At 36.0% G+C, this 15,591-nt stretch overlaps 1 protein-coding gene across 1 annotated transcript in view; it reads left to right on the top strand.

The window, feature by feature from the left end:
- CFTR (CF transmembrane conductance regulator) overlaps positions 1-15,591 on the top strand; it is a 235,257-nt gene that overhangs the window by 212,656 nt on the left and 7,010 nt on the right. The window contains exons 24-25 of the mRNA XM_043967579.1: positions 5,044-5,199; positions 14,978-15,067. Of these exons, the coding sequence (XP_043823514.1) occupies positions 5,044-5,199; positions 14,978-15,067 (246 nt within the window). The remainder of the gene's footprint in view (positions 1-5,043; positions 5,200-14,977; positions 15,068-15,591) is intronic.

The raw sequence follows: 15,591 nt of genomic DNA, 5'->3' as shown, positions 1-15,591 counted from the left end.
GTCTTGAATGGAAAATAAAATCCTGGGGCAGCTAGGTGGCACAGTGGATAAATCACCGGCCCTGGATTCAGGAGGACCTGAGTTCAAATCCAGCCTCAGACACTTCACACTTATTAGCTGTGTGACCCTGGGCAAGTCACTTAACCCCCATTGCCCCGCAAAAAAAAAAAAAAAGAAAGAAAGAAAAAAGAAAAAGAAAAAGAAAAGAAAATCCTGACCTTCTGAAAACGGAACTGAACAGCATATGATGAATATTGCAGCCTGGGTTACAGACAAGTGAATTAATTAAATAGTCACTTAATAGTTCTCCAAGTCTCATTCCTTTGGGTGAACTTGGCTACCTTCTTCATTTGTATTTCTCCATATGCAGAGGGGAAATTGCTCACAAATATAGATTTCCCCCCCTGGGCAGGCTGACCCAGTCAGAGTACAGAAGAATACTAAGTATGATGCCAAAAATAATAGATTTCCAGCTCAAGTGTTCAGATAACAGCAGCATGAACACTTAAATGCCACTTGATTTGTAAAGAATACCTAGGTAATCTGTCTTTGTCAAAGAAAAGGGTGATATAGCTGAAATGAATGTATTACATGTGTTTGGGCAATATTCCCCAGGGCTATTACATTTTTCTATCTAAACTATAGAAAAGAATGAGCATAAAATATGCAGAACACTTGTTTTTTCTTACTATGAGGAATCTTTTTTTCTCTCATGGTATCTCCTGGAAAGAAGAAGAGACTGAAAAATAGCTCCATCAGCTAGAGTGAAATTAAAAAGGCAAACTAGAAGAATGTATTGAAACTCCTTTATTTACAAGATCTTGTAAGATGACACCAAATCCAAGTCTGTGTAGAGCTCCAAATTTACTTTGATTTCTCTGTCAAAATTAATTATTAGAGAGAAGGCAAAATTTTATTTAAAAGAGCCGTTGACTTGAATGTAAAAGAACTGGATCTGAGTCCCAAGCCTACTACTAGCTGTACGACCTAAACTCTTTGAGCCATAGTTTCTTTATCTGTGAAATTGTTGTTCAGTTGTTTCTTTTATCTCTGACTATGCCCTCATTTGGGGTGTTCTTGGCAAAGCTTCTGGAGTAGCTTGTCATTTCCTTCTCAAGCCCATTTTATAGATGAGGAAACAGAGGTAAACAGAGTCACACAGCTAATAACTATGCAAGACTGGATTTGAACTCAGGAAGAGGAATTCCTAGCCCACTGCTCTATTCATTGTACTACCCAGCCGCCCCAGGCTGTGAAATAGGACTACTAATATTTGCACAGGTTTGTTGTGAGGAAATAACTTTGTAAATGCAAATCACTATAAAAATATGAGCTATAAAGTTCAAACAAAATATTGCTTATTAACACTTTTTTTTTTAAACGGGGCAGTGGGGTTAAGTGACTTGCCCAGGGTCACACAGCTAGCAAATGTCAAGTGTCCGAGGCCGGATTTGAACTCAGGAACTCCTGAATCCAGGGACAGTACTTTATCCACTGCGCCACCTAGCCGCCCCCTTATTAACACTTTTTAATGGCAGCTGACATTTATACAGGGCTGTAAGCTTTGCAAAGTGCTTTGTATATATTAGCTCATTTGATCTTCAATAACAGTCCTGGGAGATGGTCATTATTACAAAAAAGACCTATGGTTTCACTGATATAGTGAATTCTCAAATTGGGAAATTCTGTCTAGCAATCAAGGTAGGCATCTTCTCTGCAATTTATAGTTTTGGTTACCTAGAGAACTGAGAGATTAAGTGCCTTGCCCAGGATGACGTGGCCAGTAAGTGTCAAAGAGACTTGGACCCACGTCCTCCCCGGCTCTTAGGTTGGTCCTCTGTCCACTATACCACACTGCTTCTCATGAGGATATTTTAGTAGTCTTCTTATTCTCATTTTATGGAAGAGTAATTGAGGCAAATAGAGGTAAACCAACTTGCCCATGGCCACATAGGTAGTAAATCTCAAAGGCAGGTTTTGAACTCAAGCCTTCTTCAAATCAAATCCAGCCCTTTATCCATACATCATGATGCCTTTTCTAACTGTGAAGAAGTTTGTCAATGTAAGTTAATGTGATGAAGAAGCTATTATTATAGTGAGAATATTAGAAAATACTCATCTGGGATAAGGTTATATTTGAAAAGATAACTTGCAACCAAATGCTCTCACGTTATAAGACCAGTCAGTGTGCAGCTTAAAAAAGTAAATTCCGGAAAAGAGTTGCTACATGCCAATTATTTAAGTAACAAGACATCTTTGTTAGGCATGACCAAATGCAATTCTTTATCCCCAGAAAAACTGTTCTCCTCAATTCATTATTAGACAGTGAATAGGTTAGAGAAGACAGAACAATGGCTCTTAAATGCTTTGAAGTGCTTTGAAATCAATCAGCAGACATTTCATTAAGCACCTACTATGTGCCAAGCCACTGTGCTTAGTGATGGGGTTGCAAATAAAATGAATAAAACAATCTCTGCTTTCACAGAGCTTACATTCTAATAGAGGAAACAAGGACTTAAGAACATGGAGAATAAATAAAAAGGGAATAAATGCAAAGTAGTTAAAGTAAGGCAGCTGTATGGCACAGTGGATAGAGTAGCAGGTCTGGAGTGGGGAAGACTCACCTTCCTGAGTTCAAATCTGGCCTCACACACTTCCTTTCTATGCAATACTGAGCAAGTCACTGAACCCTGTTTGCCACAGTTTCCTCATCTGTCAAATGAAATGGCAAACCATTCCAGTATCTTTGCCAAGAAAACCCTGGGGGCAGCTAAGTGGCACAGGGGGCAACTAAGTGGCACAGTGGATAAAGCTCCAACCCTGGATTCAGGAGGACCTGAGTTCAAATCCAACCTCAGACACTTGACACTTATTAGCTGTGTGACCCTGAGCAAGTCACTTAACCCTCATTGCCCTGTAAAAAAAAAAAAAGAAAGAAAACCCCAAATGGGGTCACAAAGACTCAAATGACTCAACAACAACAAAACAGTTAAATACCAGGTAGGTTAAAAGGGAGGACAATTTCAAATGAGAAGCTCAGAAAAGGTATCATGTGGCAGTGGTTGAATACTCGTGTTATTTTTTCATCTCTGCCTCTCCCTAGGAAGAGCAGAGAAAGACTAAGGTCTGACTATGACAGTGTTTTGGTTGTATTGTTTGAAGATGCTACCATTTGTGGGTGGTAGAAAGAGAATGTGGGCTTTTGTCCTGCATAGATCAGAACATGAGGTTAGGAGTTAGGGATGCTAAGTTCCAATCCCTCTTTAGCTAACCAGATCTTGATTTGAGAGATCCTTTCCGTCTATGAGATTTGGGGCTTCCTCATCTGTAAAGAGAGGATCTGGATTAGTTGTAGAAAGCATAATGTGAGTAGAAAGTTCTAGTGTTGGGAACCTAGCATGATCATAGTGATTGAAGTAATATTAGTCCAATTGAAGAATTAATCTATAGACTTGATCGTGCAGCTCATATTAGTTATTGTTGGAATTGTTTGGGTTGTCAAGACAGCTGAAAAAACAAGTCACAGATTGTTTGGTCTGGTCATTTTAGGCATTTCAGAGAGTTACTGACAATTCACTGAAAAGGACATTATACAGCCATTATGAGAGCTAGGAAATGTTGTCATTTATATTTTATGTTCAATGTTCATTCTCCCAGAATCCTTAGCTTCCTTCAGAGCATAACTTAGGTGCCACATTCTACCCTGGGCCACTCCTGATTCCTATAAGGTTAGCACTCTCTGCTTTTTGAAATTACTTTGTATATATGTTGTACTTATAGGTATACATGTTGCTTCTCTCAGTAGAACAAAAACTCTTTAAGGGAAGGGAGGTTTTTCTTCCCCTTTATCTCCCTACTACACATATAACATATATTATATATATATAATATATATATATATATGTGTGTGTGTGTGTATGTTAGAGTAGTAAATATACTGTTGTATATAAAGTAGTATTTACTATACACATATATATACAGTAGTATATATAGCACACGAGTGTTATATATGTATACATACATGTAATATATGTATATATGGACATGCATATACATACTATGTGTATACATCGTACTTATTTGTATATGTGTTGTTTCCCTCAGTAGAATGAAAGCTCTTTGAGGGAAGGAGCAGTTTTTGTTCTTGTATCCTCACTACTACACATATAGTAATATGCACATTGTTGCATATACCCTAATATATACAACATGTGTGCATTTAACTTTTTATATATGTTATACTTATATGTATACATGTTGCTTCTCCAAGGAGAATGTAAGCTTTTTGTTTGTTTTGTTTTGTTTTGTTTGCCAGTCAGTAAGGGTTAAGTGACTTGCCCAGGGTCACACAGCTAGGAAGTGTCAGGTGTCTGAATCCAGGGCCTGTGCTTTATCCACTGGGCCACCTAGCTGCCCCGAATGTAAGCTTTTTGAGAATAGGTACAGTTTTAGTTTTGTTTTTGTGTCCCCAATCCTCTGCATGGAGTAGTAAGCACTTTAAAATATTAGTTGAATTGCATCACCTCATTGAAATATAATGATTGATCTTGTTAGACCTCAGACCAAGAAGCCCAAGAGTCTGTTTAAAATGCTTTCATAGGCTCATTCAATAAAGTGAGCTGAGACACTCTTTTTGCTTTCCATTAACAATACATATTTTTTTTCTTGGTTCAATGATTTCCAAGTTGTATCACTTTGGATTATTTGGAAAAGTTGTCATGTAGCAACAGTTAACTCAGTAATGCTAATAAGATCAAGTCTATGGGTTCCATCCCCACGCAGACCAGTTAAGCTCTGCTTCTTGATCATTGCATGCCAGTCAACCTTCTCAATATCTCACAGTTGAGGAATGAGCAAGAAGATGTAGAGAAATCAATGCAAATCTATCCTTTAAAAAGAACTCAACAAGTGAACTCTCGTAAGGGTGGCAATATTTTTCTATATGACATTTATAGCACAGCCTCACATTCAGTTTATTGATGCTTATAAATAACAAAAGTTATTTAAAACTAACTCCTAACTCCTCACCCTTTTATTTTACAGGTGGGCCTCTTGGGAAGAACAGGCTCTGGAAAAAGCACCTTGTTAGCAGCTTTTTTAAGACTATTGAACACTAAGGGAGATATACAGATTGATGGTGTATCTTGGGATTCAATACCCTTGCAGCAGTGGAGAAAAGCATTTGGAGTAATACCACAGGTAAGGATAGCAGAAGTAACAAAAATTCAAAATGTTAATGGATACTATTTTGCTGCCAAGGGCAAATTCTCTATCATCAATTGTATATGTGACATTTTCTTTTTCTTTTTTTTTAATAAAAGTATTTTATTATTTTCCAGTTACATGTAGAGATAGCTTTTAGCATTTATTTACATAAGAGTTCCAATTTCAAATTTTTCTCCCTCCCCCCCTCCCCCAGACAGCAGGCAATCCGATATAGGTGTTATATATGTATGTATGTATGTATGTATGTATGTATGTATGTATATATACATACATGCATACACATATATACACATACACATACATATACATATACATAAAAACAACATTAAACATATTTCTGCATCAGTCATGCTATAAGAGAAGAATCAGAGAAATAAGGAAAAACCTCAAAATAGAAAAACAGCACCAAAGCCAAAAGAAATAGTATGGTTCAATCAGCATCTATATTCCATAGTTCTTTTTTTTTTTTCTGGATTTGGAGAGCCTTTTCCATCATGAGTTCCCTGGAACTCTCTTGTACCATTGTATTGGTGAGAAGAATCCAGTATATGTGACATTTTCAAAGGAATGTTCTATAGGTACCCTAAACTCATCACATACAAACCGGAACTCATCATCTCCTCCCTTCTCCAAACTCTCCCATCTTCTTAATGTCCTTGTTTCTGCTGAGGGCACTATGATCTTGCCCATCACATACGTTTACAACCTTTGAATCATCCTTAACTTTTTCCTTCTTTTTTTCAGCCTTCACATCCAATGAGTTCCCAAGCCTCAATTAGTTATGCAAGTTACTCAACCTCTGCTGTGTTTATCACAGACTTCCACTGTTCTATGCTTATATGCCACCACCCTATTTCAGGCTCTCATCCTCTTTCACATGTATTACAGTTGTTTCTTCACTGGTCTCCCACAAACAACCTCTCCCTTCTCCAATCTCTGCTCCACCCAGTTGTCAGATTGATATTTCCAAAGCAGAGGCCTTTGTCACTCCTTGGCTAAAGAATTGTCCAGGTTTTCCTTTTGCCTCAAAAATAAAGTACCAAGGGGAAGCTAGGTGGCACAGTGGATAAAGCACCAGCCCTGGATTCAGGAGGACCCGAGTTCAAATCCAGCCTCAGACACCTACTAGCTGTGTGACCCTGCGCAAGTCACTTAACCCCAAATGCCCTGAAAAAAAAATAAAGTACCAACTCCTGTATTTGACTTTTAAAGCCCATCTAGTCCCAGTCTACCTTTCAACGTTCGTTGTACATTACTCTCCTTCACATGCTCTAATTTCCAATCAAACTGACCTATCTTGCTATGTCCATCTCTAGCTTGCATGCTCTTGCATTGGATATTGCCCATACCTGGCATGCACTTATACCTCATCTCTCCATCTTACAATAGCTAGCTTCAGAATTAGTAGCTTCCCTAAGTGCCACCTCCTACAGGAAGCCTGTCTTCCCTACCCGCTCCAGATGCTAGTGCCTTTCCCCAAGAACTTTGTTCTATAATACATACATACATATATATATATATATATATATATATATATATATACACACACACATATATATATAATGAATGCGTATATGCGTGTGCATCTATCTATCTATCTACACAAAAAATATTTAAATTTCTGCATGCATGTTCTTTTATCTTTGAATAGAGTATTAGCTCTTCAAGGACAGGGATTGTTTTATTTATGTCTTTGTATCATCGTAAGCACATAGTGGGTATTTAATAAATGTTGCCTGCTGTATATCTATAGCATGAATATCTATATATGCATTTAATCCAGAACACATTTGTTAATTTTCCCTTTCCTTCTTGCAATTTTCCTTAGGAAAACAATTTTCTAGATGTTTGAAACACTCTATGAGAAATTATTATTACTGTGTCATTAATTGTTTTGATGACATTTCCTAGCTGACATAGGCAGCAGCTGGAGCATGCTTGCTACTTTTTTTCTTCAGCATTTTTCCCTGTTCCAGTGCTTTAAGCACCATGTTAGCAATCACAGCAGGATGACAAATGCTTTCTAACACATAAGAGATGCTGCTGAAATAACAAACATTTATTAGGACATGAAGCAGTGGAATCAAAAATAAAAAGTATAATGGTTGGTTTTAGTCCCTAGAATAGAGTGAACCATGTCAGATTAATCTGTAGCTAGTTTTAAAATGTCATTCTTTGATTTGGCTCATAAAACAGTTTAAAGTATATGTGTTTATTATGTGAACAAGAGAGAAGGAGAGAGAATGTTACCAGTTGCTCATTTAAAATAAAAGTTAAATTAAAACAATGGTGCTTGCAAACTAGACATAACTATGCCCAATCTGGGTAACTTTTGCAAATTAGATGTAACTAGTCCCAAATCTGGATAATTTTTGTAATTAAGTTTCTTTCCCTCATTCCCCACCTCTGCTTTATATCTTTAATCATATACCAGGGATGAAATAAAAGTAATCTCTCATGATATCCTAACTATTTTAATATATTTTCCTCATCATCATCTGTTTGTACTAACAATTCACTGAACACATATTGCTGTCTGTGCTTTTTTAGCATTTTTCTGGCCCTTTATCTTCCACTTAGAAAATGAACTTTATAAGCCAGAAGGAGCTGAACAAAGTTGGATTCCAAATCCAGATGGAGAAGAAAATTGTAGTACTTACCAAAATAACTTTATTGAGCAGTTCTCCTTTTAGATATTAGAACTCTCTAGACTGATATTTTCAATCCAGACTTTATCATCTGCTAGAAACTTGTTCTTGGCTGTAGATGGAAAATGTAATTTCTTCTGGTGCAAAAAGAAAAGATTTTCAAATTCCCTAATAGCAAAAAATTCTGAAGAATAATAATGCAAAAGGAATGAGCTTAAGAACAATAGGCAAAAGAAAAGTACAGAACAATGGAGACTAGAATCTGGTCAGCTGAGGACCTTTACTGTTAGGTTTTTATTGTTTCTTGTCCCCTTCCCTGCTATAAAGCAAACCCTTCTAAATAACATAGCAAAGCCTTGCTTTGTTGTGGTGTCACTTACTTAGAGGTCATAGGATTATAAATCAGGAAGGAACTTGTAAGATCTTTTAGTTCATCTCCTTCATTTTAAGATTGGGGAACCCAGAAACCAGAGATGCAGATTGACATAGCTGGTTAAGTAGCAAATCTGAGAAGAGATTCTAGGTTTCTTAAGTCCTGACCCTGTGGCCCATCTACTCTACCACGGTAGCTCTCTTTAGGAAGCAGCTTGGCATGGTGGGTAGAGAGCTGTCCTCGGAGTCAGGAAGTCTTGGATTCCCCTGCCACCTCTGACACATACTGTATGGGGGCCCTGGCTCTCAAAGACTAGAGATTGCAGAAAACCTGCTCATCCCCCTTGGCATGTCAATTTTACTTCACTGAGAGTTCTCAAAGCTCAGGACAGGTCTGGACCTTTTCCACTCCCTTCAAATGCTAATGCTCAGGACCCAGTCTTGGTATTACCTGACTGGTGCTTCTCACCAAAGTAAATCTTTTACAAACTACACTAATTCCAACTCTCTTCCTACAAAAGAGCTACATAACTCATAAATGGTCAGCCTAAAAATTTGTTCTTTTCTCCACTTCCTTACGATTTCCATAGATGGTGAACTACCAGATACCTCTCCCCACACCTGTCTTTGACTCTGACTTTGGTCTCTAATGCCCTGACCCCCAGGGTCACAAACATTTCCCAGAAAGATCTGACATTCTTCAAAAATGATCATTATATAGCAGAATGAAGGCCAAGTAGAAAACAACAATAATAACAGAACATCCTCACATATATCTGTGATCTGAACAAAGAAATGTTTTTATTTATCTAACCTTTCTCTGTAACTTCTGATTGTCATTGTTTAAAACCTTCCTGGAGTCCAACCTATAAAAAGAAAATCCCAAAATCATAGGAGAAGTGTTTTTTAAAATTTGCTACATGGCTTATCCCTTTTCTTCCAATTCCCCTCTTCCTAACCCATAAAAGACAATTTAATAAGACTTAGAGACCTCAGGGAAATCAAGGTTAGATGATCTAGTAGATCAAAGACCTAGAGATTTGACTGTGGCACTCCCCTTCTCCCTTAGGCAGCAACTTAGATTTCATATTACAACAGGTAAAATCACAGTAGGCAATTATTTTTGGCAAATTCTGCAGTGCCTTATCCTCCTCCCTCTTACAGTACTAGCTACATTGTACTGTTGTCCTTTCTACTAAGGAGTTGGACAGCACCCATGGAGAAGGTAATAGCCGAGGAGATAGGGCAGGGTGAGTGAGCAATTCAAAGCAGAAACTTCCTCCAAATGTTACCCTAATCTTAGGAGGAGCTTTGTAAAGGAAGGTAGAGGTATCGGGAAATCATGAGACTAGCATCCAAAGACAACACTAATTATCCATAATTCTTATTAAATAAATAGCCTTTTCTTTTCTTTTTTATTTTTTAACGGAGATTTATTTTCTCTCCCTCCTTTTTTGTCTTCCAACCTTCCACCCTTGAGGGGAGAAAAAGACAAAACCCTTATAACAAATATGCAGTCAAGTCAAACAGTTGGCCATGTCTAAAAATATCTGTTTCATTCTGTACCTTAACTCTATCACCTATCAGGAAGTAGGGAACATGAATCATACTTGGTCTAATAGAGAAGTGACTGGTCTTTAAATTGATCAGAGTTCTTAAGTCCTTCAGAGTTGTTTGTCTTTAAATGTTATTGTAATTATACAAATTGTTCTGATTCCATTTGTTCCATATCAGATCACATAGAAATTCCCACACTTCTCTTCAATCATCTGTTCTGTCATTTATATCAATGACAACATAGTTTTCTATTGTATTCATATATCATAATTTGTTGTTATTGTATCCATATATCATAATTTGTTGTTATTTCCCCCCCCCAAGTAAAGGGTACCCCTTAGTTTCAATTCTTTGCTACAAAATAACTTCTATGAATACATTTGTTAATTCTTTGCTATAAAATAACTTCTATGAGTACATTTTTTAAACTTATAGTTCCTTTTTCTTTGATTTCTTTGGTTTCTATGAATTTCTTGAGGCCAAGGCTGTTTTTACTTTTCTTTGTATCAACAAACTTAGCACAGGGTCTAGGACATAGCAATTATTTAATAAATCGTTTTGGACAGGGGCAGCTAGGTGGCACAGTGGATAAAGCACTGGTCCTGGATTCAGGAGGACCTGAGTCCAAATCTGGCCTCAGACACTTGACACTTACTAGCTGTATGACCCTTGGCAAGTCACTTAACCCTCATTGCCCCACAAAACAAACAAACAAAAACAAACCCAAATCCTTTTGGATTAAGTCATTGGTATAGTTTGAAGGTCCTGTTCTCTTTCCTTTAAAAAAAATTACTATATTCATCTTCACTAGTACTAGATTCCTTCTTTTATTTTCCTATGATCTTTAAAAGATTTCACAGATATTACATGAACCCATTCTTTTAGTATCCTAGGATGAAGTTAAATTTGGATTGGTAATGAACTCATTATAGGTAGAAATATAATTTTTTAAAAAATCTTCCTACTTATATAGGCTATCCAGTCCCTAGTAGCCATTTTTATTATTTTCTTTCCAGTCTAATCATTGTTCTCCTTGTCCAATTAAACAGAAGCAAAATAAAAGCTCCTTTGCAATATCTCCATCATTTATTATTATTGTTACATCTTCTACAAACAATAGTCTTATCCTTTACTTGATCCTTCTTTCATTTCTGTACTTCAACAAAGTGCACAGATCATTTGGCGTGGTATATCAGGCTCTCCATGATCTGGTTCCAGTTACTTTTCTCTTCTTTGTCTTCTGCCATTTTTCTTTATGTATCTTTTCTCTGTGTATAAAAATCTTACAACTTTCTTTAAGATTCAACTGAAATGCTATCTCTTCCATGGTTCCCCTATTTGAACGTGATCTCTCTCTCTTTTAAATTACCTTAGCATTTGACCTTTAATCTTCATGACAATTACCGTACAATATCCTGTGTTACATTTGTATACCCTTTTTGTCTCCAGTATTTGTTAGCTATTTAGAGACAACATTGTATCTCTTCCTTTTTCTGTCACTATGACCAGGACAGAACTTTACACATAGAAAATACTCTACAAATATTTATAGTAGCCAATATTTCTTGTAGTGCTTTCTCTCAGATTACTTCCAATTTACTCTGCACATATTTTGTATGTACAGAGTTGTTTGCTTATTATCTCCCTTATTAGAATGTGAGCTTCTTAAAGGCAGGGACTTTTTGTTTTTCTTGGAATTCTTAGGGCTTAAAGGAGTGCCTGATACTCAAGAACCACTTAACAAATGCTAATTGACTTGAAATGACTTGTCTTGTTAAATGAATGAATGATCCAGGAAGGCTTAATGGAAGGGGTCATATTTTAAAGGGATTTTCCAAGATTGGTAGGATTTGGTCAGAGATATGAGGGAGATCATTGCAGGGAGAAAAAGCAACAAAAGCAAAAGCACAGACATAGAAATGATTATACTATGTGGAAGACAGTGATGATGTTGGCAAAGCTGGAGTGGTAAGTTTTAGAGGGATAGGGGAAAAAGAATAAGCAGGTGAGGAATTTAGACAATACCATAAGCACTGAAGGTATTCTAAGTTCTTGAATAGGAATACGAAACATTAAATTAGTTTTGTAAATTAGTTTTCTGTCAGCATGCAGTAAATAATTAGAGGTCAGAGATCCTGGAGGCAGGGACACCAACTAGAAAGCTATTGAAATAAGGGTTTTTTTCTTTTATTTCTCATTTATGGAATAAAAGAAGCATTTCCATAATATAGTACAATTAAAAAGATGATTGTACATAAAACTACAAATCTACTATGCTGAAGGACTTTAGATATGGTATGAAGATGATTATGACTAGGATGTGGGTAGCAAGGGAATGGAAAAATGATTTGTGCTGGAAAGAGGAAGGGTTAATTCTATGGTAGTGTTTGTGGAGTTATGATGACATTTCTGAGAAATAGAAATAGATGAAGACCATTTTAAGTTAGTGAAAAGCTTTCAAGCTTGAACATCTTTCACTCCCAAGCTAGGCTAGATTGAAACAAGATAATCTATTTACAGACAAAGTGCTCTGTTAGTGTCTGATACAGTGATACAGTCTGATACTCTCATTAACTAAACTGCTTTATCATTTATTTGATATCTCATATTAAACAATGTCTATTTATATGGCACCTGTTTTCAGAGATGCTCAGAGTGTTCCAATGGAAATTAATTTATTCTTATCACAGTTAGTATAATCGATAAAGGGGAGATCAGGCCACTTACAATTAAGTAATTTGTCCTGTAGGTGAATAATTATGATTTCCTTATAGTTCCTTGATTCCCAAGAATTACTCTTTATGTGATTTATAACCTTAAATAAATATTTACATACTCAAAATCTCACGTTCTATAAGCATTTGTTTTATAGAGAGAATAATTCATTCTGATTCATAGATGCTGATAAAAAATTGTTTAGTTTGGTCTGAAAACTAAAATCATTTTGAAAAAAGCCCCAGTCAGTCCAGTACTACTAAATAATATTTGTAAGAGAAATCTAATTAGTTAATGATATGAAACTTTTAGGAGTGGGAGTGCTAGTTTGTTCAGTTAACTTTTCCTTACCTTCAGGGTAGTATGCCAGTATTTTAACGTTAGTCAATTGGACTATACACAAAAATTATAAAACTATTTCCTTAATGGTATCAAGCTCATCACACTTCAAGCTTTGGATATTTAGCCCTAGAAAACAATTTTCTAACTTTTCTTTTCTTTCTTTTTTTTTTTTTTTTTGGTCGGGGCAATGAGGGTTAAGTGACTTGCCCAGGGTCACAAAGCTAGAACGTGTCAAGTGTCTGAGGTCGGATTTGAACTCAGGTTCTTCTGAATGCAGGGCCAGTACTTTATCCACTGCAGCACCTAGCTGCCCCCTAACTTCATTTTGAAAAGGTCAAAAGCACAGCCTGCTATGAAGACTTGGTTGACATATGCCAATATTTTAGTGCCTCTGGTTTTAACATTTCTGCCCTAAACTACTTTTAGCATTTGTAAAGAAAAATAAAAACTAATATTACCAGTTTTCTTCATTATAAGACTTCTTTCTTAAATGAGTCAGGGGAACTTACTTTTGAAAAAGGAAACCTATGATGAATCCTTTTGTAAAAACAGGAGCCCTTAAAAAAAATTAACAAATACCCCAAAATTAGCATTTCCACATGGGAATTTGAACAAAAAGATTACAAGTCAAACTGTTAATCCTATTCTATGGAGCTTCCTTTTTTAAAATGTATAATAAATATGACATGTTACTTTCAAAACTATCCTGATTATCTGTTTCCTTTTATACTTCCTTCTGTTCCTTTTGCATTTAAAAAGATGTTTCAATTATCCTCTTTTATTTCTTTTCCCCCCCAGCAACATTATTGTTTCCCCTCTAATGTTAACTGCAATGACTTTGTAAAAAATTTTTAATTTTATATTCTTCAACTCTGATCTCTATCAGAAATGGTTCAATATCTTTTCTTTCATTAAAGGTTAATTTTTTTTTACCCTGTAATATTATATTCAGTTTTGTTGGGTAAGTTATTCTTATTTATATGCCTTTATCTTTTGCCTGCTAAAAATAATATTCCAGGCTTTCCTCTTTTCACTGTGTTAGTTCCTATGTCTTGTGTAATCCTAACTCTGACTCCTTGGTACTTGATTTTTTTTTCTTTCTTGTAGCTTACAGTTTGTTTTGTTTTTTTTCCTTTGATCTAGAAGATCTAGATTTTAACTTTCAGGAGATGACTGGTGGTTTCTTTCAAGTTCTTTTCTAGTCTTCCAGCGTGAAGGCTTCCATGAACTATACTTATAGTATTCCATGAGCAGGGGTTTTACTACTCTTTCCTTACTACCTGTAGGCTTCTGTCTTTCTCTTTTTGGGGGAGAAATGGTCTGGGAAAATCAATTTAGTATAATTTCTTCTTGGATCTTGGAAGACCATTACTCATCTTAGTACTCTTTTTAGATCTTCACTGGGGTAGTTGTGAGAGGACCATAAGCTGTTCTATTCCCATTCATGCTTCCAACTTGAGAGCTTCAAGAATATTTTTGTAAAGTGAGTAGCATTAGCTACTGTACACATTTATAATCTTTTAGAAAGGCAACAAATTATGTTGGATAGAAAGCTGTTCTTGAAGCTAGGAAGTCCTACATCCACCTCTAAAATAGTGGATTGTGACCCTGGGCAAATCACTTAACCTTTGAGCATTCTAGGCAATCTCTAAGACTATAAATTGAGGGCAAAGGTGCTGACCTGAACAGGTAAAGAAAGTTTTCTCAACTGAGAATTCCCTATACCAGTGAAAACACAGATCTAGTCCTTATCCCTATAATGTTTTATCCTGTATTTTCTAATAATGAGGAAATGTCAATAAAAATAAAGAATTCTGTTTAACTTTCAACCGCTTGATTCTTTTATAAACTTCAAGATATAGGAATATTTCTATACTATCTTTAATATTTTAAAAGAAATCTGTTAAAACAACTTTGTTTAGTCAAAATTAATTGTGGACTGTAAAATAAGGACTGCCATTGTTATGGACTGTTCAGTCCAAGTCAGTAGGAATCGTGTCATTGTCCACAAAATTATTCTTAGATTTGAAATTATATTTGCAACAAGAAGTACTGCCCCCTAAAATATATGGTCAAGTTTTGATGTATGTCCCTTTTTTTCCCCTCTACCCAAACAGAAAGTATTTATATTTTCTGGAACATTTAGAAAAAACTTGGATCCTTATGGGCAGTGGAGTGATCATGAATTATGGAAAGTTGCAGATGAGGTAAGAGTGTCTACTAAAGATGTGTACATAGCAGGTGAATCAGTTGTCTCCTATGATGAAAGAGAAATGTCCAGCCAAAAACATTAAAAATGGTTATCACTATTAAGATAATCTTGGAAATATACTGCCTGTTGTTTCATTCATGAACATTCTTATGCTATATTCATGACAAGACCTCACATATAGTTGGTGTTTAATAAATATTTGTTGAAATGAATTGAATTCACCACATATTTTACTCTCAAAATACAAAAATTATTGTACATGAGGTTCCATCAGGTGAATGTGTAATGCAGGGGCCAGAGTGTTAGATTTGGTATCATGAGGACCTGGGTTCTACTGCTGATTCTGCCACTAGCTGTGTGATGTTGGCCAAATCACTTAACCTCTCTAGGCCTCATTTTACTCCTCTTTATAATGAGAGGATTGGACTACATGTTCCCTAAGGACCAAACCACCTCTAACTCTATGATACTTCTAATCCACCCTGACCAAAGGTACTTAAGTAGATGTTCTAAACAAAT

Source organism: Dromiciops gliroides, chromosome 5, assembly GCF_019393635.1.
Source record: "Dromiciops gliroides isolate mDroGli1 chromosome 5, mDroGli1.pri, whole genome shotgun sequence".
In the NCBI taxonomy this organism is placed as follows: Eukaryota; Metazoa; Chordata; class Mammalia; order Microbiotheria; family Microbiotheriidae; genus Dromiciops; species Dromiciops gliroides.
Note: the sequence above shows the minus strand (reverse complement) of the source record. Positions and strands in the feature narration are given on the sequence as shown.